At 40.2% G+C, this 27009-nt stretch overlaps 1 protein-coding gene across 3 annotated transcripts in view; it reads left to right on the top strand.

Annotated features, from left to right (window-relative positions):
- The window catches only part of FAM171A1 (family with sequence similarity 171 member A1), a 94495-nt gene that overhangs the window by 51775 nt on the left and 15711 nt on the right, over nt 1–27009 (top strand). Inside the window, exons 2-5 of one of the 3 annotated variants that reach the window (XM_060782329.2) lie at nt 1494–1721; nt 10168–10260; nt 17619–17777; nt 18967–19104. In XM_060782329.2, the coding sequence (XP_060638312.2) occupies nt 1494–1721; nt 10168–10260; nt 17619–17777; nt 18967–19104 (618 nt within the window). Of the gene's footprint in view, nt 1–1493; nt 1749–10167; nt 10261–17618; nt 17778–18927; nt 19105–27009 lie in introns of those variants that run through there. The other 2 variants (XM_060782328.2, XM_060782330.2) reach the window with 2 other exon arrangements.

Below are 27009 nucleotides of genomic sequence, written 5' to 3'. Positions count from 1 at the left end.
AAAAAACCAGTAACAGAGATGGCTCATCAACGTCCACATCTCCCATTGCCCCGCATGTTGTACTATATCTGTGGATGACAACTTGACTAAAATCCCAACTTGACTAAAATCCATTCTCACATGTCCTGAGCAGTTCCACAGATTCGAGGTCTTACTGTATAGCAAAGACCATGGTATGGCTACCGGTAACATTGCTCAGATAATGTTTAATATATGGAAACAATAATGGGAGAGATGATGCACTTGCTGCTGACTAGAATATAATATTGAGAACTACCATGGAAGTCAGAAAGGTGGAGTATACTAAATAATTTAATGTTTGCTTGTAGACAGGGATTTAGTCCCAATAATCCACCCCATCCCCACCCTGCATTGATGCTAACATGTATGGGCACTCAATTTCCCGTATAAATGATGACATAGAAAAGTAGTGCCCCTTATATCAAATGGAAAAATCAAGGTTTGTTTTTGGATTTTTTTAATATTTTCAAGCCATTGATGGTCGGATATGTGGATACAAAAGCATTGGATATGGAGGACTGATAAGTTTTTGGAGGAATATTTGTTCTTGTAGTAACTTGTTTGCAAGAAAAGCTTTCACCTTCATCCCCCCACTTCCTGAAATAAAATTGCATGTTCTTTATTTTTTCTTTCCAGATCTTGGAAAAAATAGTTTCATAGGTGTACTCTTAAGCTATTTGCTATGTCCTCCAATGTAACCCTGTGTAACTTTTAGGAGAAGCATACCATAAAATCACCCTGAGGACCTAGCAAATTCTTAGAGAGCCCATTTTTCTCCAGGTGTGGATAAGTGAAACTGTGGATATGGGTTCCGTGACGATGGGGTCTTACTGTCTATGTTCCAGGCACATTGAACCTTTGAGAAATGATTTATTCCTGGTTTCTTCTGTTGACTGCATGTGTTGTGTGCAACTGTGAAGCTTAACCAGTGTCAGATTTACCACTGTGCTCAGGTGTGCTCAAGCATGGGTACCGTTGGCCGGGGGGGCTATCTTCCTGCCAAAATCATTTTTTATGATGGCTTTTGCTTATGTGGTGCAATTCTAAATTTGAAGGCATTCTGTTTTGGAGCGATTCTAGACATAATGGTAGAGTTGTGTTGTTGAGGGCTTTCAAGGCCAGAATCACTGGGTTGTTGTAAGTTTTTCAGGCTGTATGGTCATGTTCCAGAAGCATTCTCTCCTGACATTTCACCCGCATCTATGGCAGGCATCCTCAGAAATTGTGAGGTGTGATCCTTAGATGCAGGTGAAACGTCAGGAGAGAATAATTCTGGAACATGCAATTTACAGCAACCCAATGGTAGAGTTGATGATCTATAGGAGTGTGGCACAAAGCAGGCAGTGTAGGCCTATTGGACTTACTTCCTTCAGGGCCCAAGGAAAGGGCCTCATAACTTAACTAGCATAGGGCCTCGTTTGTCCTAAACTCGGCACTGAGCTTAACCAAGACCTGTGGTGTTTTTCTTGCAGAAGTGACTCTGAAGGTCCATGTCAGTGATGCCAGCACCCATCAGCCTGTCACCGAAGCCTTTATTGAGATTTTCACCAACCAGAGCCCCATTGCTTCCGGGACCACGGGGGCAGACGGCACTGCCTTCATCAAGTTTCAGTATAAGCTGGGCAGTCAGCTGATCGTTACTGCGACTAAGCATGCTTACGTGCCAAATTCTGCACCGTGGAAACCTATAAGATTGCCTGGTAAGAGATCTTTATTTTTGTTCTGAGGTAAGATTTCACTTCTAAAGGGTAGGTGTGGGCGATATGAAAACTGTTTTACGAACAACCAGCCTATGATAACCTGAGGTTTAACAGGTGTTGAATATAAAAATAAAACCACTTCCTATAGTGGAGCTTTCCAAACATTTCATGTTGGTGACACACTTTTTAAACATGCATCATTTTGCAACACAGTAATTCGGTTTTACTAGCAAACCGGTGGTGAAATCAACCCTTTATTAGAGATATTGATACATAGACAAACTGAAAAAATGAAGTGTATGAGGACACAATATATATCTCATTAAAATCTTTCATTTACAATTGAGTCTCACTTATCCAACATAAACGGACTGGCAGAATGTTGGATAAGTGAAAATGTTGGATAATATGGAGAGATTAAGGGAAAGCTGTTGTACAACATGTTGTACAACAAATTAACAGAAAAAGTAGTTCAGTTCATGGCAACGTTATGTAGTAATTACTGTATTTATGAATTTAGCACCAAAACAAACAAGGGTTCCTTCATTCTCCTACCCTGGGCCATGTTGGATAATACAAAATGTTGGATAAGCGAAGGTTGGATAAGCGAGACACTACTGTATATATATATATTTAAATATATGATTTGTGAGATGATAATATACATTTCCAAGATTTTTGTCATTTCTCATTACATTCACATGACACACCTACCCAGTGTAGCCAACACACTAATATGTCACGACACACAATTTGGACAGCTCTGCCCTATACCCTGATTAGAGCCCATTTTCACAAGACTTTTTGCAATGCCAACATTTTGTCTTTCAAATCTTTATTAGTTACAGGGCTTATGAACATGTGAAGAGTGCCACCTAAATAGAGACTGAACATAATCAAGGGTCCACACAAACCAAAGTCTTACAGGTCAAAGGGTGATACTTTTAGGTCAACTGGTGGCCTCCCATTTCTTTCAAGTCCTGCTCTGGTTTGGGGAGTTGCAAATTAAGGACCTTTTGTCTTGAGTCCCTCTCCATCATTTCCTGAATCTTCTTGATAACTCTTTTCTTAACCCTGCTCAGCCTCTTCCGCTCTTCCTCCTGAGGGGCTTCCATTCATTGAGCCGTGAAGAGAAGAAGGAAGCTGACCTTTCTGTCTTTGCAGGCTCGGTTTTTTATTGGCTCAGTGGCTGGCCCTGCTGTAACCCTATATTTCCCTCCCTTCTCTTTTGTGTAAACCGTTCTCCCTTCTGTAGCCACAGTTGCTCAAAGGAGAACCTTAGATGATAGAAGGTTAAAAAATCAAGGGGGAGTTAAATACTCAGGGTGGAAAATATTTCTTTTTTTCTTTTGAGGACCAAAATCCTGCAGCAGTAAATTGTTGAAAGTCAATTGAGTTTTAGGGTAGTTGTGAAGCTAGCAGTTGACTGGACAAAAAACAGCATATGAGCCCTCCCTCTCCTTCTGCTACCTTTCCTCCTCTCTTGCTTTCTGTTTTTACAAGCTTTTTTCTTTCTCTGCCCCACCTGGTGGAGTGTTAGCGAAGGGACAGATCACTCTTGCAGATCCAAAAACAGATCTCATGCACAGCATTTCAAAAACCAATCTACATGAGATCACGTCAAGGACTACAGGTTTCCTACCCCTGAGATGAAGCCTGCAGTGAACATGAGGGCAACCTTGCCAGCCTCAGCTCCAGCATCCCAGACCCTGTTCATTATTTATCCATTGAGCAGGGCATTCTGAAGAGGGATGCTGATCTTGTTCATACACACAATCTGCTCATAGTTTGAAACCCTGATACTGCAGAAATCCCACTCAAGGTCAAGTGTTCACTCATGCACACCAAAATCTTCCTCAGAGATGATAATAATAATAATAATAATAATAATTATTATTATTATTATTATTATTATTATTATATCACACAGTCCTAGGCACTTGGGATGTGTCTGACATGTGATCAAATGCAAAAGCCAGCATGGTGATCTTGTTTGCTGTGTACTAATCTTGTTATGTATCAAATAATAATAATAATAATAATAATAATTTATTTTTACGTGCCCTCTCTCCCCAGAGGGCTTCCAAAGAACAAAAGTGGCAAACATTCAAGATGTAGAGCAGGCACTTTCAGGGACTCATGATGAGGGCAAGCTTTCACTCATTCACACATTCATTGAATACCCTGCATTTGGCCTTTAAGGTGACAGTTTTCTATATAGACTGAGTACCCCTTATCCAAAATGCTTGGGGCTAATTTTGTATTTTTGATTGATTGATTGATTTTGGATATAATCTTGAGATGGAACCTAAGTATATTCAAAATATTGTTTGTTTGTTTGTTTATTTATTTATTTAGTACATTGGTATCCTACCCTTCCCACCCAAACTCAGAGCAGCCTCACAGATAGGCAGTAATTTGGTGCCGTAAACAGATATATAATAAAATAAACATATACATTAAAATAAGAATTTAAAACATATCAGTATTAAGACAATTATTAAAACCACTCAGTCCAAACTCATATTCCAAGGCCATATATTTCTTATACACCTTTCACCATAGCTTGAGGGAAATTTGCTATGCAATATTATTAGTGATTTTGTGCATGAAGCAAATTTTGTGTACATTGAAACATCAGAAAGCAAAAGTCTCTGCCACCCATGTGGACATTTTTGGATTTCTGAGCATTCCAGATTTCTGGATGAGATGTACTCAACCTGTATTGATTTTATACATTGTCTGAATGCTTCAACAATTTATCACCCCTTTAGAGAAATCCATCATTTTCCGAATTCTTTATCAGCAACAGAAATACCTTTTTGTGTGAGGGCAATCTACACTGACCATATCAAATCCGTATTGAATAACGTGGTTTCACTGTGTAGGTGACTACTGTACATAGAAAATTCTGGAACCAGATTGATACTGTGGCTCTTTCTGAGGAATACTAGACACTAGGCATTACTATTTTGTCTACTCATAATAAAATGTTTGGTAGAAGGAACAGGAGGGACTCAAGTGTGCAATTAAAGTTGGGTGGGGAGAATTATTTCTTCTCTCCCCTTTTCTCTCTTTGGATCACATTTTTAATGTAGTCATAATTGCAGTTGATGTTTTCCTTTTAATATTGATTTAAAAGAAAAGAACTAGATCTGGAGAGGTTTGGACAACTTAATGAAATCTGAACTAGGTTTTGTGACATATCCAAGTATTTTTGAAAGAGGAGGCACTTGAAGCGAGTGTGTGTATCTGAAAGAAAGGCTTGTTTGAGCACTCTCCATCAAGTTCATTAGGCATTTTGCCATCACTTTCAGTGAGAGGGAGCCATTATTTGGTTCCCTGATTTGCTCTTGCGCCCACTGCTATACGGCCAAATGAGAGAATAAAAGGAAAGATAGAAAGAATGAACAATTCTGGTGAACATACATACTTTTTAAGAATTGAGAATAAATTAATTCAAACCATATATTTAAATTATTTCAGATAAATTAGTGTGCAAGGAACTGTCATCTTTCACTGAAGTTACTTTGGGAACTTGAGAAATTCTTATGATAACGACCTGTGAGTTTAACAAGAATTTGGCTCGCCTAGATTTTTCCTCTACTGATGAAGTTATAAAAAAATCATATAGTTATGAATGCGTTAACACTTAAACTACATAGTCCTCAAGAACTCTTCAGGTTGTATTCGAACCACCACATGAGGTCTAATGGAGTAGTGGCAGACATTTTTAATAGGATCTTATTGTAAAAGAGTCTCCATCCTAATTAGAAATGTCCACCATAGAGAGGCTTATGCAGTAAATATTAAAGATGGCCACCACTTCAATCCAAATTCCCAAAATGGTGGATACATCACATTCTTCAGGTTCCCCCATATTGTTGTTGAATGATGTTCAAGAGAAAGTTGAGGAAAGGCAGAGGGTTGCCTTTCTTTCTCCATTTTGGGCAAGGAAGGGACAGTAGTATGGGATCTTCCTACTTGTGCTTCTTTTCCTAATAGTGAAAGGTTGCTTTCCTTGGTTTCCTCCTTCTCTCTCTCTTCTTTTCAAGCCACATTCTCAATCTTACTCTTCATTGATATCCTTTCCCCCCTGTATTTATATAGATGTAGACATTTCAAGGTGAATGTATACCCTAATTGTAATTCCTCAAATGAAAAAAATCGCCTTCTCATTACTTCTTTCTAAATACGTTTCCTCTATGCACTAATAAAAGGAGAGGAAAAAGATTTGCCCTCAATTTACCACAAGTTATAGCAAAATCAGTATCCCCCCCCCCCCACAAAGCCAGCCCTCGATTTATGAGGTCAACATCTACATGAATATATATGGTAAATTGTGTCACTAAATTCTAGGTGTGACTAATTACTTTAGTCTGGATTCCACCCAGTCCATAGAGTGTGGTTATTCAAAGGAAGTGGAAACACATCAAAAATCACTACATGATAAACATTTAAGACAGAATCGCAAAAACATTCCATTTTATGTCTTAGTTCGTTCTTTAAAGAAAATTCCAAATCACTGTGAAACTTCTTACACAAAATAAAACATAGTTTTTCAGAAAAAAACTCAAATTAATCTAGGGTGAAATGTATTTTTGTAAGCAAGGACCTTTTTATACTAAGCAAAATCCTTGCCAAGATTTTTTGGTCATGCTTCTTTGCAAGGAAAGCCGCCTCCAGGATAGCCATTTCTGTCTGGACTTCATATGTATAGTGCTTGAAGTTGTATGTTAGGTCCATCTGAATGAATGAGCTAGATATGGTATAGGGTTACACACAAATGGCCTAATTAATATATTATTCCAGTTTATATTTCACGCTGCAGCTCCCAGTGGCGCAATGTGTTAAACCCCTGTGCCGGCAGGACTACTGACCGAAAGGTCAACGGTTTGAATCCAGGGAGCGGAGTGAGCTCCCATCTGTCAGCTCTAGCTTCTCTTGTGAGGCCATAAGAGAAGCCTCCCACAGGATGGTAAAACATCCAGGCGTCCCCTGGGCAACGTCCTTGCAGGTGGCCAATTCTCTCACGCCAGAAACAACTTGCAGTTTCTCAAGTCGCTCCTGACACACACAAAAAAATGTCATGCTAAACATGCAATTTAACCTTAATGAACCAGGATATACACAAATGGCATACTTCCACACAAACAGAAGAGCTAGGATTCAGTACTTAAATACAACTTCCTCTTATAGTTTAGAGCTTTCAGACAAGTCACAATTTGTAAAACACTTAGCCTTCAATTTCTGGCTTCTGAGAAGCAATTCGTCATAGATTAATTTGTGCATACCTAGAAGGTAAATTTAATTATGTTTTACATGTATAGCTTTTTTTGTTCAAATAAAATCTATATTCACCTACACACTACTCATGCATGTCCTGATTTACTGAGCAGAACGTTTTGACTTATATAAGACAACAAGAGGGAAGACAAAAGTTTAGGAAAATGACTGTAATCTGATTTCTGTCTGCTGTCTTTTGACCAGACTTTCCATATTTATAAACATGCAAACTCCGCATTCATAAACATGCAGACATATTTGCCCTTTATCTTGTTAGTTATATATTAATTTTGTTAGAGCAAGTTAAAATCTACAATACAGTGTAACAATAATAATAATAATAACTTTATTCTTATACACTGCTATTATATCCCCAAAGGGACTTGGGGGTGGCTTACATATGGGACAAAATGCCCACAAGATAAAATACAAAATATCCATTAAGTTAAAAAAACAATTAAAATAAGAGCACAGTAAAATATAACAATTCAGATAAAAACACAATTAAATAAAACATTAGAATATAAATCGGCAGCATTGAAACTCAAGCAAAACAATGCTCAACAAAAACCAATAACCAGTAATAACAATGGGCGTGACCCAGGCTATAAAAAGGGCCGGGCATGGGATAGTGCAAACAGCATACTGGATGAAGTGCAGAGAATAAAATATGACCAGGCAACCTAGAGACAGGGCATTTATAACTAGGGACTAGGCATTCTCAAATGCTAGCTAAAACATCCAGGTTTTCAAATCCCTGCAAAACGAGGACAGTGGGGGGGCTTGCCTAATCTCCCTTGGGAGGGTGTCCCAAAGTCGGGGGGCCACCACCGAGAAGGCCCTCTCCCTTGACCCCACTAACCATGTTTGTGACGGTGGTGGGAGCAGGAGGGAGGCCTCAGGGTGGGTCATATGGGGAGATGTGACAAGGCCTGAACCATTTAGGGCTTTATAGTTCATGACCTGCACTTTGAATTGGGACTGGAAAATCGGCAGCCAGTGGAGCTGCTTTAATAGGGGCGTTGTCCGCTCCTTATAATTAGCTCAAATTAGCAGCCTGGCTGCTAACCTTTCCAAGTTGCAATTTCCAGGCCGTCTTCAAAGGCAGCCCCACATAAAGTGTGTTGCAGTAATCCAATCTGGATGTAACCATGGCATGCACCACCGTGGCCAAGTCAGGCTTCTCGAGGTATGGGTCGTAGCTGGTGCACAAGCCAAAGGAACACAGGTATTAAAAGATATTAAAAGTATACTATGTGCAGCACAATAGTAAACTAGGGGGATTTGGATTTGATTTTTAAAACAGACTTTTGAGACAAGGCAATCCTAACTTTTTACTCTGGTAACGCCATATATAATTGCAGCCTTATTATCTGTGTCGTAACTGTTATTTGTTTATTTGTTCTGTATGAACAACTTAAAAGTACAACGCTTAATGACTTCTATTATTTTTTACAAATATCATGAAAACCTGACAAAAAAGGGGATCAAATTATCATTAAGTTAAAAAAAACACTGATTACCTGTGTTCCTTTGATTTGGTGATTAAGAAGAAAAGCACTGCAATATATTTTTTTCCTTCTCAAGCTCAAAGATCTGCATTGGCTTCCCTTCTTTCCAGCTAAAATTATGTGCGAAAAAGAAGGAATTATTCTAATTCTGTCCTTCAGCACTGCCTCTTCCATAATTCATTCTGCTTGTAATACATTATGTTTGATAAGCGCTTTTAGTTCGGGACTGCATATGAGGAAGAAAATTATTATGATGGAACAGCTGTAATTTGAGAAGGTTTTGATTTATGTGTGAATTCATTACTGCTTAACAGAGCATTCCGGAAATTTAAATGTGTTACAACTGTACTAGAGAAAAAGCTTGTGTAAATGAGTACTGATGAGGGATATCGGTTACAGTTTTGCATACTAGCAGGCGTTTACCAGTTTTGAATTGGGAGGGTGGGAATCCTGAATTTTCAAAAATAACAAAATGTGTGGATTCGTAATCAGTGAGATAAGCATAAAGTTCCTTTGCTTTTCTCAAGAAAACTACAGAAAAAATTGTTTCTGAAAATTCTAAGTTTTTCTTCTCTAGAATTTAGTACAGAATGTGATGAAAAGTCTATTAATTGCATCCTCAAATTTGAAAGGCTGTTCCCAAAGTCTTTAAAAATGTTCACTGTGTACATTAAATTTTGGTTCCAGTACTACCTACGGGGTTTTCTTCTGGATTTTGTATGACCTGTATTTGCATAATGGACTATCTTGGAGATGGGATCCAAGTCTAAACATTATTTTTATTGTTGTTTTATACGTATATACCAATGGTTTGCAACCTGTGGATCTCCAGATGTTTTGGCTTACAACTCCCAGATTCAGATTGTTTGTCTATTTGGCTCTTTGGTTCCTAGATTTTATCTGTATTGTTTCTGTTGTCTTGCACATTTTTTTTTGTTTATTTATTTACTATCCCATCTTTCTCCCAATATGGGAGGCAAGGCAGAATTTTCTATGCCCTTTTCAGACAATTGCACCAATGTGTAAACAAGAGGGATTTTGGTTTCAAAGTTACATGTGAACAAATGAGAGTTCACTCTCCAGCTATATTTGTTGGACAGGGGAGAGTTTTGACTGAATTTGGTCTAAATTGACTAGCCATCCTAAAGTGGAGCTGGTTCTTTTCCAAACTGGCAACAGCATTCTTTATTTGTGGAAAATGTTTTTCTACTTGTTTACTTTTTCTACACCCAACCACCTTGACATAATAAGAGTTCTGTGTTTTCTAATTGGAAGATATTGATAGGCAGCTTTCCCTTTCAAAAGAAATACTAAAATGTGGAACATAGTGGAGGGGGGGCTCGGGGGGCCACGAAGGTGTGTCAAGAGGTGTATGGATTCTGCCACAATTTCTCCAGCTGGGTATTAGTTCTTCCTTATTTTTCCCCCTCCCCATTTCAGGATGTCTTCATTATTGACATCTTAAGATACATACAAATATATATAGGTAGACACTTTGGCACATAAACTGCTGAAACCAATGCATGTGACATTTTTCGTAGGCACACTACTTTGATTATGCCTGTATCACCTTAAATATTTGTGTTAGGAAACTTTGCTTTTCTTGTTCTTGGAAAATACTTCCCACTTAACCAACTTTCCTTCTACAGTGTTCTCTTCTCTGAGCCTGGGTCTTCTGCCTGAACGTTCAGCTACTCTAATGGTGTACGAAGATGTTGTACAAATAGTCTCAGGATTTCAAGGTATGTCGACGTTCAGGTGTAAAATGTCCTTCTTTGTGTTGCTGTGATTATTTATATCCATCCCTCGTGTAACAAATCAACTGGAACTGATTTTTTTAAGAATTTGAATTGTCTATGTGTGATAAGGAAAGTGTAGTGATTAGTCTAAATCCAAACATATTGAATCTGTGGAATTCATATACCAAGATTCTCATTAATTTGGTAAGTCTGCTGTAGTTTAGGACTAACAATTCCATTTAGGCCATTGTACCAATTCATTGGCATGTTCTCCATCCAAAACCAGCACTTTGCCTGTTACATCATTAGTTGGATTAATGTTCCAAAGTAGTGTATTTGACTGTAGATGGTGCCATTTGGACTGTCGTGGTCCAAACATAAGAATATTATTGTTTGCCCATGCCATTTATGAATTATCTACTAGGAGTGAAGGTATGATAATGGTCCTACCTTCCAGAGGTTGGAGTTCTTACAAGCAACTTATAGTGATGCTTCGGTTTCTTAATTCCTTGGGGGTAGAATGCCATGATATCCATGTTATGTTTGTAATGCTGTCATACTCTGAAGCTACTTTCCACACATTGTTATAAGGCATTATGTATCAAAGTAGCCTAAATAGTATTTATGCTTCACAGTGTGAACTGACTACCAGCAGCAGAGAATGTAAAGGGCTGGTAACGAAATGTCCTGAGCCAGTGTGGTGTAGTGGTTTGAACATTGGACTGTGGCTCTGTAAACGAGGATTTGAATCCCTGCTCAGCCATAGAAACCCTTGTGCTGGCAGGACTGCTGACCTAAAGGTCGGCAGTTCAAATCCAAGGAGTGGGGTGAGCTCCTGTCTGTCAGCTCCAGTTTCCCATGTGAGAACATGAGAGAAGCCTCCCATAGGATGGTAAAACATCCGGGTGTCCCCTGGGCAACATCCTTGCAGATAGCCAATTCTCAAGTCACTCCTGACATGAAAAAAACTGGGTGATCCTAGGCAAGCCACACTCTCTCAGCCTCAAACAAAAAACAAAGGTAACCCTCCTTCTGAACAAATCTTGCCAAGAGAATCCAGTGATATGTTTGCCTTAGCGTCACCATAAGTCAAAAAAAGACAACAACAAGGTCCATCTACACTGCAATATAATACATTATATGGTCAGTGTAGACTCATATAATGCAGATTAGTGTATAAGTCCACACTGATCATATATTGCAGTGTCAAACTGCATTATATGGCAGTATCAATGGGTCCTAGATTGTCCCAGTGATTCCCAACCTTTGGTCCTCCAGGTGTTTTGGACTCCAGCTCCCAAAATTCCTAACAGTTGATCAGATTACTGGGATTTCTGGAAGTTGAAGTCCAAACACTTGGAGGACCAAAGGTTGAGAACCTCTGGTTTAGACAGCGCTCTTCTATATTTTTTGCTGCATTTGTGGGGACTATGCAAATTCACCCATATGCAAAGGAGCGTACTTACCCATATGCAAACCTGTTCACTCTGCTCATTTGAGCAGAGGCAGTACTGCCATACATCCTGTATGAATGCTTGGGAGGTATGCAAACTTCTGGATAGTTAGTTACTATCGTTTATTTGTAAAATTGGTGTTTTCAATTTAGGGTTAGGAACAAGCTAAACATGAATCCTTTCCTTTTGGACAGATATATTAGTCTAGCTGCTATCAACTTGTTTTCACTCACATTTTGTTTCAAAAGGCTGTGGTAATTATTTCAACATGTTCTTGTCATTTGCTTTAAAGGTAAAGTGTTAGCTTGGCTCAAGTTTTGCAAACTGATATTTCCAGGAGTGTTGTCAGGATTGACCAGAAGTGCAAACTGTGTAGGAAACTATTGTTCATTTTCTAGGTCAGGTGCTTCTAGCATTAATTCCAATTCAGTCAATCAATCACACCAATGACTAATGAGTTGAGATTACAGGCAGGTTTACTGGATCCAAATATTTGGGACTAAACTAAAATAGAATGAATTGTAAAGAAAGCATGGATTGTTTTAGGAAATCTGCTTCTCAACCTTTGAATCCCCAGGTGTTTTGGCCTACAACTCCCAGAAATCCCAGCCATTTTACCAGCTGTTAGGATTTCTGGGAGTTGACGGCAAAAACATCTGGGAACCCACAGGTTGAGAGCCACTGTTTTAGGAGAACTGCTTTCCTAGAGATGAATCCACTGGAATTGTGGGGGTTATTTGGTGAAACACCAGCATTCTTTAGCAGAGAAGGCTAATGACTTTATAAAACTACAGCTCCCGTGATTACTTAGCATGGACTGGAGCAATGACAGGTAAAGTAGTGTCAAGCTGCATTAATTCTGCAGTGTAGATGCACCCATGATTAATAATTCTAAGTGACTGGAAGCTGGTGGAAGTAAAGTTTTTTCTCAAAAGTAGGTATTTAATCCTGATTCTGTACCAGGTGAATAAGGTGTTAAGTCCTTGTTTTATATTAAGCAAGGTGCCCTACTCTTATGGACTTAATATGACTGACGATTGTGCCATCACCACTTAAGCAGGGAGCTTTGAGATGGTTGAACAGAACCTCTCTGAACCTTTAGGTGCTCTTACTGCCTATTACAGGGAAAACCAGCTGATTCCTAATCCATCTAAAACACAACATGTGCTTTTCATTTTAAGAACAGAGAAGCATCTCAAGTTCTGAGAATTACCTGGGAATAATCCCACTGGTGCATTGCAGCACACCCAAATACCTGGGAATTACCCTGGACCATGCTCTGACCTACAAGAAGCACTGCTTTATTATTATTATTATTATTATTATTATTATTATTATTAATTTTATTTGTACCTCGCTAGCATCTCCCGAAGGACTCGATGTGGCTTACAAAGGCCAAGGCCTCAAAACACAACATAACAATACAAAACCTAAAGCAAATTAAAAACAATGAAAGCAATATTAAACAACAGCAATAAACAATACACCAAGACACAATAAAACTGGGCCGGGCCAGAGTAATGGGTACAGAATTAAAAGTGCTGATGTGACAATATCAAACCAAAAGTGGGTGCTGGAAATTATATCCTACAAAAGCTGACAGGCACAACCTGGGGATCACAACCAGATGCAGTGAAGATATCTGCCCTTATGCTTTGCTACTCTGCTGCTGAGTACACATGCCCAGTGTGGAACACATCTCACCACGCTAAAACAGTAGATGTGGCTCTTAATGAGACATGCCACATTATCACAGAATGTCTGTTCCCTACACACTGGAGAAATTACACTGTTTAGCTGGTATCGCACCACCTGACATCCTCCGGGAAGTAGCAGCCCATAATGAAAGGAGCAATGCAGTGACATCCCCTGCCCATCTCCTGTTCAGATATCAGTCAACATGCCAACACCTTAAATTTAAGAAATAGTTTTCTAAGATCTACAGAGATACTCGCAGGAACACCTCAGCAAGCGAAAGTCCAAAAGTGGCAGACTAAAACCTGGAACCTCAATCCATAGCTGATATCGGATGAGAGGCTCCCTCTCCTGGGCACACAGAAGACTGGGTGACTTGGAAGGCACCAAACAGACTGTGCTCTGGCACCACGAGATGCAGAGCCAATCTTCAGAAATGGAGCCACAAAGTGGAGTCCACGACAGGCGAGTGTGGAGAAGAGCAAACCACAAACCACCTATTACAATGCAGTCTGAGCCCTGCCACATGCACAATGGAGGATCTTCTTATAGCAACACCAGAGGCAATCCAAGTGGCCAGCTACTGGTCAAAGGACAATTAATATGATGCCAACTTCGTGTTTTTTAAATCCATTACAACTGTACCCTTGCTTCGCTCCTGATACGATAAATAAATGGACTTAATACTGATTACACAAGCTGAGAACTATTTGAAAGAACAGCTTGAAAAGGTATCAATTGGCCACCCTAGAATTGCATTCCATAATTCATAATAAGGAGTTGGCCTTGATCGGAAAGCTTCTTTTTAAAAGGGTACTACACATATTGGAAAAAGAGCTCAGGGGAATACAGTAACAGCTGTTTTAAATCTTCATTTGCATGTGACGCAAAAGCTTGCAGATGGAGCCTTGCCTTGTTTGCAGCAAAGCTTTGTTAATGGTATGAATTTGTAGAGAAGTGCTTTTTGGCTTCAGAAGCAGACGCCTAATGGGACCTACCATGATAAATACTACAGGAAGCCCTCTCTGATCTTGCCAAGTCTCACAAGCCTCCAATGCTCTTCAGTGGTTTTGAACAAAAGTTCGTCGTTGTTGTTTGAGAGCTGAATCGTTGGAGTGACTTGCCCCACAGAGGATTTTCAGTTGAAGATTTCTTTGTGTGTGATAGGACAGGCGAGTTGCTTGAATCTTTGCAGCACAAATCTATCCAAGTTACTCTTGCCAGTTTGGAGTGGTTACTCTTCATTGAACACATACAAGCAGGAACTCAGTGGCACCTTAGCATTCAGGCTATGATTTCTTCGCCGTCATATAATTCTTCTTGGGAGGAGAGCAATGACCAATCTCGATAAAATAGTTCTTATCACACGGCAACAAAGATCTGCATTGTTAAAGCAATTGTATTCCTAATAGTAACCTATGGATGTGAGAGCTGGACCATAAGTGTCATATATCATTTTCTGCAGTTGGTGGTGGTTGGTGGTGGTGGTAGGCCTAGCAGTTGGTGATGGAAAGATTAATGTAAGTCTTAGTTCTAAAGGGTTGAGTAATCTGTAAGAGCTCATGGGTGAAAGCAATTAAGGGTGGAGGTATGGGAGAGATAGGTTGCAGCTTGGTGTTTCTGGATATAATCTAGTCTTGGAACCAATTTCAGGGAGAAAAGTATTTGTCTTATCTTGGTGGTAGATGCTGCTGGTTTTCCCCCAGGTTTGTAGATTTTCGGTATCCTGACCTGTCTCCTGAACCTTTGGAATCCTGGAACCTTGAATCTCTGACTGGCTTCTGACTACTGTATAGACTCTTGATCCCTGGATTTGTTCATTTCATCTTGATGTTTGACCTCTGGACTGGACCTTTTGACTACAGTGTTATCTTGAACCTGCAACGGTGTTTGCTGTCAGATTTTGCTTATTCTGTGGTTGAGTGCTATCTTTATGTTTTATATTTTGGACTATTAAAACAGCCAGGAAGTAAGTGCTGTTTCAATTAAATTGTTTAGCACAAACTGGGAGTTTGGTTCACCTCTGCTGGAATAACAGCAGAGCCCTGGCAACATGACAATAAGAAAGGCTAAGTGAAGGAGGATTGAGGCTTTTGATCTGTAGTGTTGAAGGAAAATTCTGAGAGTGCCTTGGACTGCAAGAAGATCAAACCAGTCCAGACTCCAGGAAATAATGCCCAATTGGAGGGAAGGATATTAGAGGCAAAGATGAAGTAGTTTGGGCTGTATGGCCATGTTCTAGAACAGTGGTTCTAAACCTGGGTTCCCCAGATGTTTTTGGCCTTCAACTCCCAGAAATCCCAACAGCTGCTAAACTGGCTGGGATTTCTACGAGTTTTAGGCTAAAACACCTGGGGACCCACAGGTTGAGAACCACTGTTCTAGAAGCATTCTCTCCTGGCATTTTGTCTACATCTATGACAGGCATCCTCAGAGGTTTTGAGGTCTGAGGATGCCTGCCGTAGATGCAGGCAAAAGGTCAGGAGAGAATGCTTCTAGAACATGACCATACAGCCCAAAAAATCTACAAAAACCCAGTGATTCCTGCCATAAAAGCCTTCGACAATACAAAGATGAAGTATTTTGGCCACATAATGAGAAGACAGGAAATCTTGGAGAAGATAATGATGCTGAGGAAAATGGAAGGAAAAGGGAAGAGTGGCCGGCCAAGGGCAAGATGTTATCCTTGAAGTGACTGGCTTGACCTTGAAGAAGATCAGGGTGCCAACAGCCGACAGGGAGCTGTGGTGTGGGCTGGTCCATGAGGTCACAAAGAGTTGGAAGTGACTGAGCGAATAACAACATATAAATCTTAGGCAGATCCATCTTTGCTCAAGGTGGACTTTACCAGAGTTTTTGAGCCAACATAACCACTGACTGTGCTGGTAGTTTTCTGAGTCTTGGTGTCCAACCAGGAGTTCTCGTCTTGGTTTGCTGGAGCTGCAGCTCTCTTTCACTGTGAAGGTCACAAGCCAGTAAAGTCTATTGCTGATCTGGATGTAGAGCCATTCAGAAGCCAGGGGTATATCATATTGTTTGTCAGAATCTTGCTCTGGGCCTATCCACACTACACAATTAGCACACACATTTTATAGAGTCCTGGAAATTAATGACATCTAAAATCCAAGCTAAGAGATGGTCAGAGCCACTGATTTCCCCCAGATGATTTTGTCCTGTACAGCAATGAATCTCATAAAGCAATACAGTCAAATAATATTTTTGTTTCATGGTTTCCCACCTCTATTCAAATCATTTATAGCATCAGATGATGCCATAGTGCAGTCATTGAGTCGGACGGGAATTTTGAGATGTGTAATCCTTTGATGATGTAGTGAACCCATTATTATTGCATCCTGTATTGAGAATGGGAGTGTTTCAAGGTTTCTCAGTGGGTTTCCATCTCTGAGCGGGGTTTCAAACCTTGGTCTGCCAAGTCAAATGTTTAAACCACAACAGCATGCTGGCTATTCATTAAATATTTACCATTTGTTATATTTTAGGTCCCCCTGGTGGCTCAGCAGGTTAAACTGCTGAGCTGCTGAACTTGCTGACCCAAAAAGTTGGTGGTTTGAATCCGGGGAGCGGGATGAGCTCCCACGGTTAGGCCCAGCTTCTGCCAACCTAGCAGTTTGAAAACATGCAAATGTGGTTAGATCAGTAGGTACCGCTTTGGTGGGAAGGTAACGGTGGGCCACATGACCTAGGAGATGTCTACGGTCAATGCCAGCTCTTTGGCTTAGAAATGGAGATGAGCGCCACCTCCCAGAATCGGACACGACTAGACTTAATGTCAGGGGAAACCTTTACTTTTTAAATTTTAATTTTTTATTTTGAAGTTGGAGCTCGAGTCAGCACATCTCTACCAGTTCTGACTCCACCAAAATTGATCCAACTCCATGGCCCTGCTTGCTTTGTTGCCAAATTATGGCTGCTGTCCTGTATATACTTGCAAAAAAAAAAACTCTTCAGGGATTAGCAGTATGTACAAATTTGCACTGTAATTGTTATCAAACATGGCTGTCTTGTATCCGTATGTGCTTCCACTGAGATCCAATAAATTACGTAAGTGATTAGCATTGGTCATCTCTTGCAAATTTCATAAATGAAATCCAGTGGGGAGAAAATGGTTTGCTGCCAGGGTGATACGTGCATGTACAAAACATTTGCTCCAGGTGGAAGGAGAATCTCATGTCTGTCTGTTTTTCTTGCTAGGTGCACGGATTCAGCCCAAAGTTCATTTTCAAAGGAGAGCTCTGAAACTGCCCGAGAATACCAGCTATAGCGATCTCACGGCATTTCTTACTTCAGCTAGTTCACTATGGGAGGTGGATAGTTTTCCTTATTTGCAAGGATATGATGGCAATGGAACTGGTAAACATTTTAACTTTGTAATTCTTAAAAGCATGTGTTAAGCTTAAAAGCATGTGTTTGCCTGGAAAATCACTTGACATATACAAAAAAGTCACTCCCCCTTTTAGCTTAAGTAGTATTAGAAAAATATTTTTGTGTATTCAAAGATACTTTCAAACCTTTTCTCTAAAAAGGAATTGGAGGAATTCTCTAAACCCTAATTCCATGTTCTATTATCAACATGGCAAATCATTAGTTATTGATGAATTTTTTTTAAAAAAATTCTCTTCTGGCCTTTGCCCAATTCAGGATTTATAGTATGGCACAGCGGGTTAAACCAGCAAGCTGGAGAACCTGCTGACCAGAAGGTTGGCGGTTTGAATCCGCAGGATGGGGTGAGCTCCTGTTGTTAGCCCCAACTTCTGCCAACCTAGCAGTTCAAAAACATGCAAATTTGAGTAGACCAATAAGTATCGCTTTGGCGGGAAGGTAATGGCGCTCCGTGCAGTCATGCTGGCCAAATGACCTTGGAGGTGTCCATGGACAACGCCAGTTCTTCGGCTTAGAAATTGAGATGAGCACCACCCCCCAGAGTCAGACACGACTAGACTTACTGACAAGGGGAAACTTTTATCTTTATCTACAAATGATGATTTTAAAAGTTTAAAATTCATAAAAGAAAGGGGTTAAAAAGTAATTATCTTATTTTAAACAATATACTATAAAAAAAACATAGTAACACAACAAAAATTACAAATAGAAAATCCAGCACATTGTCGAAAACTCATCTCACTTAAACAATCAGTACTTAATTTGGTCACCGCTTGATAAGTGGGATCCTAATGTAGAATACAGGAGATCACTGCATGATCAAGGATAATTTCGTGTGATAGACCCATGGCCAGCTGGATTGGACACAAGTAGTGCACTTTAGACAGCTTAAAATAAATACATTTGCTAGTAGAATTTTGTTTTTTGCTAGAGATAAACTGTAACTTGATGCCACATGTTTTGAATTTGCAAAATGCTGTCGAGTCTGTCTTGTGTTTTGCTAGCAGGAAGATATTTATAAAATGATTACAGTAGTTATTTGTGTGATGTGTCTCTGTTCTGAACTTACTTTGGACTTTATCTTAATGCATTTTCACAAATGTTGTTCATTTGCTTACAGGAAATAACACTAGGTATGATCTTACTCCTGTCACTGCAGTTAGTGTTCACTTACTCAGAAGCGACGGGACTCCTGTGCCCGTGAATGGGCCCATCTATGTCACAGTGCCTCTCCCAACAACCAGCAACTTGAAGCACACTACTCATGTGCCTGCTTGGAGGTTTGACCAAAAATTTGGTAAGTAGTCACAGGTTTTTGATCCCAGATACTTAGGAGTTCAGTGCATTCATAACATCTCATTGGAATGGTTAGAGGTGATTATTCATAATGGGTCTAGAGTCATTTACAATGGGTGTTTTGAGCTGGATAGTTCTGACTTACTCTCCTGATTTTGCAGTTGGGTGCAAGTTTCAGAACACCTACCAGTTGGTCACTTGTGCGTTTTATAAAAGGCAGATCAGACCCCAAATCAGCCAGTGCTTTTATCCAAGGTTTGATTTTCTAGTATTTGGTATGACTATTGATGTTTTTCTCCATCAAGCTGACTTCACTTTGGGAAAATGTTATGAATGAGAAATCCTCTTTCATCAGCTGTCCTGCTCGAATTTTGCAAACTCAGTACTGTGGCCTCCTTGATTGAACTGATCCATCTGTAATGCAATTGTTTTCCTATACCTTACACTGTATCATCATCCTCTTTCCAGTGAGTCATCTCATCTCATGTTGTGTTCACAGTATGAGAACCATGGTTTATTCATCTTCACTTCTAGTGAATGATTATGCCAGATTTGCTCTAAGACCCATTTATTTCTCTTTTTGGTGGTCCACGATATTAATAAAAATTCAGCTTCAGCATTGCATTTTAAATTAATTGATCCCCCGTCAGCTTTCTTCGCTATCCTACATTTGCAACTATGCATTAATTGGGAAGAGTTGTAAGCAGTGGTTCAAAATCTTTCTAGAATTATTGTAGGTTTTTTTCGGGCTATATGGCCATCTTCTAGAGGCCTCTGAGGATGCTTGCCATAGATGCAGGCAAAACGTCAGTAGATAATGCCTCTAGAGCATGGCCATATAGCCCGAAAAAACCTACAACAACCCAGTGATTCCGGCCATGAAAGCCTTCGACAATACTTTCTAGAATTATTAATTAATTAATTACAGTATTTATGTTCCATTCTTCTCTCCCTGAAAGGAACTCAGGGCGGATCACAGAACACATATACGGTAAACATTCATATGCCAACTATACAATAACAAGACAGACAACAGATAGAGGTATTATATAGGCTTTTTCCCATCTTTTTGACATCTTTGGAAGCTGTGCTCAGTTCTGGCCACAAGAGGGTGCTGTCACTCCATTTCCTTGCCAAAGAACTTTCTTTGTTTGTAACTTTTCCTGTCTAAAATACCTCACCGCTTTAATGCAGTTCCTATTTATCTACTCACATTGCTGTTTTCAGTCCTCTAAGTGGTTATGGAGCTGGGCTGAAGGTCAGGAGCTCACCCTGACCCGGCTTCAAACTGTGAACCTTGCAGTTGGCAAAATTTTCTGTAGCTGCAGCTGATGATTAACTTACTGTGCTAACGCCGGACCTTTTTAGATTCATTGATCTGATTGCACAATTGCAGAAAACAATAAATCCCAAAGATATGCAGATAAATGTTTACATACAGTTTATTTTGCTGGATTGAACATTGTTATCCTTCACATAGAATGAATACGTAAAATATTATTTTTACCTTAAAATTTACCATGACACATGCAATTATAAGTAGCAGGAAAGAAAGGGGGAAATCATCTTTGTACCAGGTCACAGAAAGCCCATGCATGGACCCAGGTTTAGATCCCAGTTCTTAAGGGTGTTACGCCATTTATATTTCTATACCATTTGATATCATGGAACGCCCAAGTGTTTCACATTGAAAGTAGATAAAAATCAGTATGAAAGCAATTTAAAATACCGTGAAAGTAATCAGTAGTTGAAAATAGATAAGAAAATTGAACAATTGATAAGAAAGAGCCCAATAGGAATAATGACTATTTTATTATATTTATCTCGCTTTCCAACATAAAAACTCAATTACGAGTCAATCTGCAACTTGCCAAACAAAAGGAAACAAAGCAATACAAAAATGGGCTAAGGAAAGAGTTCTCCTTCAATTTCTCCACAGCTTGAAAAAGATTCCCTAGCCATGGTCAGTAGTAGTTGTAATCGAAAAAAGTATTTTTTTTTCAATCTGTTCTATTCATAGTGAGTCTGCTGCTTGAGTCTAAGAGAGAAGGGTGGTGCCTGCACTGCAGAATTACAGCTGTTTGACTCCACATTAACTGTCATGTCATGGCTCATTGTTGTCAGATTCAGGGATCTGTAGTTTTGTGAGATATTTGCCTTCCTCTGTCAGAGATCCCTGGTGCCCTAATACGCTGATAGGAAAGATCTTACTTTCCTTTTCCTCTGCAGAACTGCAAAATGCCAATTCCAGACATTACGGTGTGGCTTAAGAGTCTCCACTGTGAAGGCCTCTATTGTAAAATCATGTTGGAAATAATAACCTATATAATTATTGGAATGCAGACTATACCATTTTGGAATGTCATTCATTGTCTGATTCCAACTATTAGTCTTAACTAGAATAGCCCTCTATTGATTGAATGGAAGGTATATTCATGTTGTCTTACAAAGTTACCATTGTATCTGTTGGTCTATTAAATTAACTGTTGGATTTAGGTTGGGAATCATAAAACCCTTGAAGTGATGCTACCCTGCTATTCTGCTTTGGTCAGACCACACCTGGAATCACACTGTGTCTAATTCTGGGCACCACAATTTAAGGGAGATGTTGACAAGCTGGAAGGTGTCCAGAGAAGGGTGACTAAAACGATCAAGGTTCTGGAGAACAAGCCCCATGACAGTGCTTCTCAACCTGTGTCCCCAGGTGTTTTGGCCTACAACTTCCAGAACTCCCAACCAGCTGTTAGGATTCCTGGGAATTGAAGACCAACACATCTGGGGATCCACAGGTTGAGAACCACTTCACTATGAGGAGTGGCTCAAAGAGCTGGGAATGTTTAGCCTGCAGAAAAGAAGGCTGGGAGGAGACATGATGGCCATGTATAAATATGTGAGGGGAAGTCATAGGGAGGAGGGAGCAGGCTTGTTTTCTGCTGCCCTGGAGTCTAGGACGCGGAACAATAGCTTCAAACTACAGGAATGGAGATTCCACCTGAACATTAGGAATAACTTCCTAACTGTGAGAGTTGTTCAGTGGCGGAACTCTCTGCCCTGGAGTGTGGTGGAGGCTCCTTCTTTGGAGGCTTTTAAACAGAGGCTGGATGGCCATCTGTCTGGGGGTGCTTTGAATGCGATTTTCCTGCTTCTTGGCAGGAGGTTGGATTGGATGGCCCACGAGGTCTCTTCAAACTCTATGATTCTATGATATTGAACTGCAATTCCCAGCATTGCTCACTTCCTGTTGTTGGTTTTTGTGAGCTGCAGTCCAAAAACATCTAACATACACCTGATTCTCTTTGCTGCTTTAGGTTATCATTTTCCACTGGGATGCAGGAGTTTTTTAATTTAGTCCCCTAACACAATTGCCATTAAATCAAACACCGACATAGTCCTTTTCTTATATGATCCATGCTTTTGTTTTTGTAAGAGGGTTTTGAGAAGATTGACTCACACTTGCGACTTCCTGCAAGAAGCAGGCCACCTTTTGCCCTTCCTGTATCCTGTTTCAAAGCCGTAGGATGGTACAAACGTTTACAAATGATTGCGGAGGAAAGAATTTTCTGAAATCACTCTGTTTTTTTCTGGTTAGTTGCTCCTTGGTGAGGGTGTTCTTTGAAACACACATACACAAAAATACATATGCAGTTGTAAATGGCATTCAATTGGTAAACTGAAGCAAAGGAACTTGCTTGGTTTCCGGAGATGCAGAATGAATACCATATTGGCAGCCAGGCAGCCCAGTTGTTTCTAGTGGCTTGGATTTTCGTTCTTGTAAATACAGTCAACTTCTTCATCTCTTGAGGACTAGATTCTCTTAGGGGTAATTTGCCAGAGTTGAATACCAGCAATGAATGGGGCTTGATCCAAGTGGAAACAATCGGAGCCAAAAAGAAGAGAGGATGCCCATTTTGTCTTTGTGCATCTCCGTCATTCGCTCTTCTCCACTTACTGGTCTGGGACCTGCAATGAATGCTTCCAGGGAGGTTTTCAAATTAGGACAAAGGCTACATGAGGTCAGTCCGAGGAGTGTCTGCCGGCCTATAATACCCTTGTTATTAAGTGTATATTGGCGGAGCTTGGAAACATATGTTTTTGAATTATAGACTCCCTCAATCTCCCAGAATCTGAACAATATCTCTGAACAATATCCCAAGGAATTGTAATCGACACAAATAGACATATGTAGAAAATGGAATTGAGAACCAAGTTTGCCATTTTACTTAGAAGCAGCGGGTTTTGATTTGAGCTTCTGAGCTGTACTTTCCCACTTACTTCACGTTGTTTTTATTGGAAAGTCAGCCATGCACCCCTAATACCTGAATACAAAACTTTTAAATTACCTACTCAAAAATCAGTAGTTAAAAAAGGAGGCAAATGCTATTAACTTTTCTTCGAAAGGCTTATCTACTTGTCACATGCTTTCTAAAAGCCTTAGAACTGAATCTAGAAGAAGCAGACAGATACTTATTGTAGGTAAAAGTTGTGCTAATGTGTGCGGCCATTTCCAGGCTAGACATGGGCTTTAGTTTGTGCTTAGGGATTTCCTATTGCTTTTGGAAACTGGAAGGAGACTCCCATTCACTACCTAAAGAATCTAATAGTTCTCTATACATTTGTCCTTAAGGCACTAAGGTTTGCTAACCACCATCTTAATGACAATAATGATACAGGTTTGTCTAATCTGAGAGTATATCCTCTAAGGTGGAATTGTAAGTGCGCTGGCCATTGCCTAAAAGGTTACATCTGGAAATCTAGACTTGTGTGAGTTTTTCCAAGAAGCATTTCCAAGTTCTGTTGTTGATAGACGAATGGAGCAAGAAGTGCTTGAGTTGCTATATGTGAAAAAGATTTTGGAGTCCTCGTGGACGGACAACAAATTAAATATAAGCCAACAATGTGATGCGGCAGCTAAAAAAGCTAATGGGGCTTTGACCATAAATGTGATGCGGCAGCTAAAAAAGCTAATGGGGCTTTGACCTGCATAAATAGGAGTATAGTGACTAGATCCAGGGAAGTCATGCTAATCCTCTATTTTGTCTTGGTCACACCACCCCTGGAATTCTGTATCCAATTCTGGGTACCACAATTGAAGGGAGATATTGACAGGCGAGAATGTGTTCAGAGGAGGGTTACTACAATGATCAAGAATCTGGAGAACAAGCATTATGAGGAGTGGCTTAAAGAGAAGAGAAGGCTGAGGGGAAACATGAGGGCCGTGTATAAATATTTGAGGGAAAATCATAGGGTGGAGGGAGCAAGCTTGTTTTCTGCTGCCCTGGAGATTAGGACATGGAACAATGGCTTCAAACTTCAGGAAAGGAGATTCCACATGAACATTAGGAAGAACTTCTTAACTGTAAGAGCTGTTCAGCAGTGGAACTCTCTGCCCCGGAGTGTGGTGGCAGCTCCTTCTTTGGAGGCTTTTAAACATAGGCTGGATGGCCATCTGTCGGGGGTGCTTTGAATGCGATTTCCTGCTACTTGGCAGGGGGTTGGACTGGATGACCCACGAGATCTCTTCCAACTTTGATTCTATGATTGTATGAAAAGTGCCATGTGCATAACCCTATGAAGGAAGCATGGCTCCATCTTCCACATATATGTCCTTAAGAGCATCAGATGAGTTAGACCATAAACAAGTATTGCTGACATGACTTAGCACCATCTTTTTTGGGAGCCCCGGTGGCACAGTGGGTTAAACCCCTGTGCCGGCAGGACTGAAGACCAACAGGTCGCAGGTTCAAATCCGGGGAGAGGCGGATGAGGATCAGCTCCAGCTCCTCACGCGGGGACATGAGAGAAGCCTCCCTCCCACAAGGATGATAAAACATCAAAATCATCCGGGCGTCCCTTGGGCAACATCCTTGCAGACGGCCAATTCTCTCACACCAGAAGCGACTTGCAGTTTCTTAAGTCGCTCCTGACACGACAAAAAAAACAAAAACATCTTTTTGTTCATTTCATGGAAGATGTTTTTCTGATCTCACCAGAAGATAACCAAGAACTGAGACCTTGTATCTGCAGACTTTATACTCTATCCCCGAGCTACATTTCCTTTCTTCACTGATATATTAAAAGAGAGAAGAAGAAAAAACATGCTGATTGTTTTACATCTCCATTAACTTTGTTATACCATATATTTCCAAGCAAGAATGATGTATTAGAAACAAAACCTACTGCCTTGGATGCAACACAAAGCAAATTAAAGTAATGGTACCTTCTGCATAATTAATAAAATTAAACCACCTAATGATGCCTTGGAGACACGACTAAACTTATTCCTGAGATGGAGATACACTCCATGTCTTTTTGTGCCATAATGGCTTATATCCCAAGAAGGTGCATTAGTGAGGTGTATCATCGTGGCTTTGAAGGGGAGATAAAAGTATCCATCCACCCACCTGCCTATGGACAGACTTCTTGTACGTCCCACAACTCTGAAATTCAGCATGCTTTCATGTCATTTCTGATTGTTTCACAAACATTCATCCCTGGCCTTCTGCCTTTCCCCTTCCTGCTCAAACCACTTTGTCAGTGTTTGTTTTGGACAATATGCAGACAGCTGAAACAATGGGCTATTCCTGGACTGCTCTTTATGCCTCACCCAAAATACAAATTATGCCAGCGTAGGATAGAATCAAGTTTTTAAGAGTCCTCAAGGGAATGTTGGTTAGCGGCCTTTATATAACATCCCTCCTCCTACTGCAGCAGATTTGCTCAAGTCTGTTGACATCCAGTGAAATGTTTCGGAAAGAAAAGTTCTGAGTTTTGGGAAATTGCTTGTTTCTATCAGTCATAAGAACAACGGAAGAGGCCTTATAACAGGTCAGACAAATTGTCTCTCTAGTTTGTTATTGTCTGTCATGCTGGGCAACTTGGACAAAGGTCTTGTTCATTTGTTGCTCCCTTGCCTGTTTTTAACTGAATGTACCAAGAAGATTGGACATAGCTCTTTCCATAGGCAAAGAGTGTGCATTTTGTCATTACGCTGTGGCCATTCCTGAAATCATTTGTCTTCTTCTGATGACGTCGTGTAAGTAAATATGCATGCTGGAAAACAGGAGTAAATTGCTTATCCTTGGGCGTTTGTCAGACTGGGCAGTCTTCTGAACCTCATCCAATTATAATTCTACAATGATTGGATAATGTATTGTTGAAGTCTTTCATGACCGGAATCATTGGGTTATTGTGTGATTACAAGGCTGTATGGCCATGTTCCAGAAGCATTCTCTCCTGATGTTTTGCCTGCATCTCTGGCAGGCATCCTCAGAGGTTGTGAGGTCTATTAGAAACTAGGAAAATGGGGTTTATATATCTATGGAATGTCCAGGGCAGGAGAAATAACTCTTGTCTGTTTGAGGTAGGTATGAATGTAGCAGTTGGCCACCTTGATTAGCATTTAATGGCCTTAACTAAAAACTCTAAAATCACAACAGTAAATAAAGAACAACACTCAAAAACAGGAAGTTCTAGACAAGAAACAACCAGGGCCAGCTAATCACCTCCCAACAAAGGATTCCCCCAGGCTGTAAGAAGCCAGACCTTAAAAACTGCTAGGCCATTAAATGCTAATCAAGGTGGCCAATTGCTACATTCCCACCTACCTCAAACAGACAAGAATTCTTTCTCCCACCCTGGACATTCCACAGATAAATAAATCCATTTTTCTGGTTTCCAACAGACCTCACAACCTCAGAGGATACCTGCCATAGATGCAGGCAGGAGATAATGCTTCCGGAATATGGTCATTCAGCCCGGAAAACACACAACAACCCAATGATTTGAATAGTTTGAGGTCATTCTTTGGCTGAAAACACATTCTGGTTGGCCTTGAATTTCTGTGTTCTATGAGTTGCAGTCATTTTTCACTCCGCTTACTATTTTGTTACTATCCAAAGTTAAAGGG

The sequence above is a fragment of the Anolis sagrei genome, chromosome 6 (assembly GCF_037176765.1).
Source record: "Anolis sagrei isolate rAnoSag1 chromosome 6, rAnoSag1.mat, whole genome shotgun sequence".
Classification (NCBI taxonomy): domain Eukaryota; kingdom Metazoa; phylum Chordata; class Lepidosauria; order Squamata; family Dactyloidae; genus Anolis; species Anolis sagrei.
This window is presented reverse-complemented; position numbering and strand designations above follow the sequence as displayed.